Source organism: Lactuca serriola, chromosome 4 (genome assembly GCF_051521515.1).
Source record: "Lactuca serriola cultivar US96UC23 chromosome 4, Lser_US96UC23_V15, whole genome shotgun sequence".
Classification (NCBI taxonomy): domain Eukaryota; kingdom Viridiplantae; phylum Streptophyta; class Magnoliopsida; order Asterales; family Asteraceae; genus Lactuca; species Lactuca serriola.
In genome coordinates, this window is record NC_136411.1 from 168,886,948 (window position 1) to 168,892,863 (window position 5,916).

Here is a 5,916-nt window from a genome sequence, read left to right on the forward strand (position 1 = left end):
GTTTTCTCTATTAACGACACATCAAAAGTTCATGCCAAATTTTATTATATTTTAGGGGTTGTTACATGTCGTTAGTCACATCACAAAACTCGAATTCGCCAACACTTGTTTGTTTCACTCCAATTTTGGGAGCAGTTATATACGTGTTCAAACTCACTCAAAAACTATAATATATCAGATTTGATAAATCAAATTGTATAGTTTGATTTTTATATTAAACAAATATAAAATAATAAAATAATTATATCCTATCAAGCTAAAACGAAATTAAAACAGGTTAAACATGTGACCCATTCAACTTTACATAGATTGAAAATTCCAGCTAAACCAACTAATTTTAGGTTGGATTAACCTCTTCTCAAGTAATTTAATTCAACTAGGGACTAAATATGCCAAAAAAAAAAAAAAAAAAAAAAAATCTTGAAAAGTCAATAGTCAACGAGGTCTTTACCTACACGTTTCAACAACTCCATCCCATGTTATGATGTTTACAAGTACTCTCCAAGAAATTCAACCATTTATAAACCAAACCACCCGTAGGCCCATCCACATACACCCACCTCCATTTCCGATCATGGAACAACAAATCACCACCACAGAAGCCTCGCCACCTCATCCACCACCTTCCACCACCACCACCACCATGGCAGTGCCACCAGAAACCCCAAAGAGACCACGATACAACCGATGCTTCTCCTCCTTCATGGAGATATCAATAGACCCAGGAATCAAATCCCTCTCAAGACTCGATTCAACAAAATTCAAATTAGGAATCCAGAAATGGGCCAAAGCAGTCGTTCGATACGCCCGCCAGGTCAGCGATCGCTTCGGTAGCCGCCACGTCACCAACTCAACTCCATAACAACATCATACTTGTGTTGCATTTACATACGTGTAATTACTCCAATCGGTATATATATTTTTTCAATGGAATCAAGATTTTTTTTGTTGAGCTTTATATTGATTTTCATTAATTCATTCATAAAACAAACAAACAAAAAAACCTAATCCAAAATGGGTGTATAATAATTATATACATAAATTCTTTTTCTAGTATCAAACAAATCAATTACAATTAGCTTTCACCAACATCCCTCTACCACCAGAAATATTTCTCAAAAGTTGCTTAGAACACATGTTTTGTGCGTGAGTCGCGTTCTTCATTCGGTTTGCTTTCACCCAATCCGGTTCCTACCAAAAACATTTTCATTTTTATAAAAATACAATTCAACTAATTTAAAAAAATATATATATATATATCAAATAAAATAGTAAAATACCTCGGGTACAATCCTTGAAAAACCAAACTTTATAAGGAGAAGGACATGTTCCATTATTAGAATGGCTGCAAGTCCTGGAGAGATGTTCCATTTTCCTTCCCTATCATATAAACATACTAACAGCGCACAATTTGTGCATATCGATACCACTATCAGAAACTGAAAATTAAAAAATTAAATTAAATTAAAAAAACATTTTTTTGTTTATATAAAGTTTATGGAATTGTGGAAAGAATTATGACCTGAAATATGTTAAGCCAAGCGCCTATTGTGGCATCAACTCGTGGAACTGGTCTTCTAAACATGACAAGAATCTTTAAAGCATCTGCTCTGATTTCTGTAATATTGTTCTTTATGACACAAAAATATGACAAGAGTTTTTTATGTTAAATTGCCAATGAAATAATATTTTATTTGGAAGAAGAATAAGAAGAAGAAAAAGGTGTTGGATTTACCAATGCAGCAAAAGCAAATGCAGGAGGAAAAGCACAAGCAAACATCATAATCATTCCAAATTGCAAAGCCAACTCCAGAAAATCTGTGCAATATTTGTGTAGTTTTTATATTGTATTATATTTTGGAAAAATGAATAAATAAATTTATATAGTATTACCATCAAAGAGCCCATCTTCAAGTTCATCACCAATACTTGCAGCATATACAGGCTTAAAGTACTCTTTTTCTATTCTTGAATTGAAAATATGTTTTCCACCTGCATATCCTTTCTCCCGTTTTCTCTTGTGGCTTCATAAATGATGAGTCAGCGTTTATTAATTATTCGACACTCGATATAATTATTAAAAAAAAAAAAGACTTACCGAATAGCTCTGTATTTTCTATAACTGTATTTGACATAAGGCAGAGAATTTTCCATCAGATTCTCCAGCACCTAGAGAACATTTTTGGATCAAACACTTTTTAAAAATTAAAAAATATATACATTTAAGAAAATGTGACTACATTTTTATAATTTTAATACCTCTGATATGATTAAACGTTGAATTATAACTTGTCGAAGTGTCATGAAGTTTCGATGTAGAACTGCATGATAAAGTATTCCAATGTATGATTGCATAAAGTAGAGACCAAAAACCTGCATTATGATTTATCACAGATTAAATTTATATACAAAAAAAAAAAAAGTTAAATTTTTACAAATAAGAAGTTTGCTAATGACCTTATAAACCAAACTATTAGCTCTATATTCAGAACACTTGTTCTTTTCATCTTTAATTAATTTCACAGACACTTTCCCTCCAATTTGTGTAAAATACTGGATAGCAAACAGGTACCCTGCAGTCAACCCAAACCTGAAATATAAACAATTTATTATAAACTTATAATTATAATAACAAAAAAGATCATGTAATTGTAAAAAGAAAAAAAAATACTCACTTTACAACATCAGATCCGATGCTTTCATACAAATGAGCATATGCTAATTCAAATGGAAGTTGAAGGCATATGATACTGAGAATAATAATTGCATCATTTCTAAATCTCATCATTCTCCCAAACCATTCTTCTCTTTGAAATTTTTCATTTTCTTTTCCTTTATTCTCCCCCCATTTTTTAGCTGAAGCTGCTGATGAATGAAAGGAACTCCACTCTGTGTCCATGTATTTGTAAGCAGACTCTGATCCAGCTGAATAACTAATCTGCCACCTGTAAAATCAGGAAAAAAAAAAAAAAAAGATTTAAGAATTAGGTATTATTTTGTTATCTAAAAGTAAAACACAAAGATGTTATATAAATTACCTGGCTAAAAGGGTAGAGTTTTTTCGCTTCCAGAATTGGAAAAATAAAACTGCCCATGAAATTATGCATATAAAGAAAAAGGGAAGCACAAATAACTGCAATGATCTGAAAGGAAATTACAAAATAAGAAAATACGGGATTAATAAAGATTCAGATGAATGTGTTAAGCCAAAGATATTTGTTTTTTTCCCGAATGCAAGGGTAAAATGGTCTTTTAGTCTCGTTAAGACGATATATTCAGAGAGAAGAAAAGAAAAAACCACAAAAGAAAGTGACATACCCAAAATCAACCAATTGCAATATAAGCCCAAACACTGCAGGGAATAGCAACCATTTTGTGTACATTCCAAGAAAAGCAAAATATGTTGCAATCTATATATAAGATAAGCAATCAATATAAACATCAATAAAATAGGCAATATATTTAATTATATAAAACATCAACCCTTATTTACCTTTGTTCCATAGTAGGCATAGATCTCATCGATAGGTTGATTTGTAAGGTCCCATAAGTTTAGTGCCCAACGTTTCAAAAGCTGTTTTCTTTTTGTTTCATCTATGAAACAAAATCAATGGTAATTACAAAACTAGATTGTGAAAGAAAAAAAGAAAGAATTAGTTAGTCAACATACCATGAAGAGGAAAGACTTCTTTAACAATGGCTTCTGTCTCCAATTTCCACATAAGAGATTCACCAGGCTCCCAGTTAAATTTTCTGCCATTAAATTTTAAAACTACAGCAGATTCGCCATTGTTTACCTGTCAATTTCAGTGTTTGATTTCAGCGACTTATAGTGAAAATGTGAAAGAGTAGATATGAACTTACGATTCCATATATCATGTGATTGTAGCAACGAAAACGCTCACACCAACTGAATAGCGAACCATCTGATTGTTTGATAAAAGCCTCGGATTCATCCCATTCGAATTGTAAATCCACACCTGCAACAAAACTACATGAAGAAGAAGGAAGAAATATGGGAAGATAAAAGGGGGGAGTAGGATTATCGTGTGTGATTTCACCTATATGAGTTCTCTTCTTCAAATGTAACTCAGCGGCTGCCTGACCTAAAACCTCCACCGGCGCTGCTAACTGGAAAAGAGAACATGTTGAAAGGGTTTTAATAGGGTTTTGAAATTCAATTTACAAGATGCAGGATTTGCTTGGCTTTTCTATCATAATGTATAAGAAAAGAATCATATACGTTCGATGAAAACTATGCATTTTGTTGAATTGAATGTAGAGGAATGAACCTTGAGGAATTCATCGTGAAGGCCAGCAACTCTATCGACAATTAGACCAACTTTTTGAAATTCATAAACAAGAACTTCATCACAATCATAACCATAGCTGTCCCCAATATCGTCTACTACCCTCTTATGAATAACAACCCCTATTTCAAAAGCCGCTTGTTTCCCCTTTAATGTTTCCATTTCGGAATCTCCCAGAAATCCCTGAAAACAAGAAAATCCCTTCGGAAATTTGTTATTTGTGAAACAAAAACACGAATTCTTACAAAAACCTAACTCCTACAAAAAAGGATTAAAGAAAATGGAAACGATATCATCAGAATCATCGTTTTAAACATGCCGACTAGGTCATATTTAGGGGTTTTTTCGGAATTGAAAATGTGTTTCCGCTGTAACGCAATAGAAAGGGATTCGAAAAGGAGGAGAAAAGGAATAGACAAAAAAATCAAAGACAGGTGTCTGTGAAATCGAGATTTGGGGGTGTGATGGCGCATTGAAATTAAGGAATGAGTTGCCACGTGGGTTTGTATGACCCAATTGGCGCCGACTTGTACTCAATGAAGATGAACTCAAAACGATGAAGTCGTCATGAATTCAGCTGAAAGACAAATGTCGCACGACTATCGATGTGCATACATCGATTCCAACGCCATTCCTTGTTTTCCATATCTGAAAATGCGAAATGTAGAGAGATGGGACCATGAAAACATTTATTCTGATCAAAATCAGATGATAGGAATACAAGGTTCCTCGGATAAAATGGCAAGTGGCCGAAAACTGTCGGGGGAATGGTTACCGGCGGCCGGCGCAGGCTGAGTGGATTTTCCGGCGAACTTTATTTTTTTGAAATTTGGATTCCTTCCTTCAGAGTTACAATCAAATATCAAAATAGCGTCAATTTAGCGGTTTTCAAATTATAGTCATAAGAATCCTGAGAGATTCTGTTTTGAATGAATTTTTAGAAAGGATTAATTATTAAGGGTAAATTACAAAACTAGTCCTAGTATACCAAAAGTAGTTTATTTTGATTTTTATATTTGGACAGAATTATATCAACGGTACGTGTTTTTGGCAACTGGTCAAGGAATTTTTTGAAAAAAATGGTCTTTAAAAGAATTTTTGTAAAAATATTCTTATGGCTAACAATGTTAAACGTAAGCATTATTTTTTAATGCATTGACTAATACACCCTTCGTGTCACGATGATCGCTTCTACGATTTGTGTGTTTTTTTTAATGACAAACTAACTAATCTATCTTTAAATAATCTATAATCTATTTTTAAATAATCTACTAGATTATGACCTGCGTTAAACGCGAAGAAACATATAAAAAAATTATATAAAGTTATAAAAAGTCGACATAATAAAAAAATGATAAAGTAACCTAAAAAAATTTATATCATTAAACAAAATAAAACATGAGTTGAGGATTAAAATATATTTCTACTTGACATAGTCACTATCTCAAAATCTGAATGAAATAAAAATACTTCTTGAGAAACGATGTGTCAGAACAACATACTTAATTGTATTTCCTTTAAAAAAATTAAGGAGATTGTTCCGATAATCTCAGCATTCATGTGAATCGGCATTGTAATTACTAACATCCATTTTAACTCACTGCTT

General features: G+C 32.5%; 1 protein-coding gene across 1 annotated transcript; it reads right to left on the reverse strand.

Annotated features, from left to right (window-relative positions):
- Nucleotides 1-1,005: 1,005 nt before the first annotated feature.
- LOC145102916 (anoctamin-like protein) lies at nucleotides 1,006-5,209 on the reverse strand. The gene is made up of 17 exons (XM_079040436.1): nucleotides 5,086-5,209; nucleotides 4,293-4,493; nucleotides 4,062-4,131; nucleotides 3,865-3,980; nucleotides 3,671-3,797; nucleotides 3,494-3,594; nucleotides 3,319-3,410; nucleotides 3,039-3,143; nucleotides 2,676-2,945; nucleotides 2,458-2,590; nucleotides 2,260-2,373; nucleotides 2,099-2,169; nucleotides 1,894-2,024; nucleotides 1,736-1,818; nucleotides 1,523-1,630; nucleotides 1,281-1,439; nucleotides 1,006-1,191 (listed from the first exon to the last, which is right to left on the reverse strand). The coding sequence occupies exons 2-17, from the start codon at nucleotides 4,470-4,472 to the stop codon at nucleotides 1,066-1,068; spliced, it is 1,986 nt and encodes a 661-aa protein (XP_078896562.1). The 5' UTR covers nucleotides 4,473-4,493; nucleotides 5,086-5,209; the 3' UTR covers nucleotides 1,006-1,065.
- Between the last annotated feature and the right edge of the window lie 707 nt (nucleotides 5,210-5,916).

Bases quoted from the DNA above. Each gene is read 5' to 3' on its own strand.
- LOC145102916 (XM_079040436.1), bottom strand. From the start codon at position 4,472: ATGGAAACATTAAAGGGGAAACAAGCGGCTTTTGAAATAGGGGTTGTT. The intron at 2,591-2,675 runs GTGAGTATTTTT...TTTATATTTCAG, and splicing joins ATCGGATCTGATGTTGTAAA to GTTTGGGTTGACTGCAGGGT. The intron at 2,025-2,098 runs GTAAGTCTTTTT...TCATTTATGAAG, and splicing joins AGAAAATACAGAGCTATTCG to CCACAAGAGAAAACGGGAGA.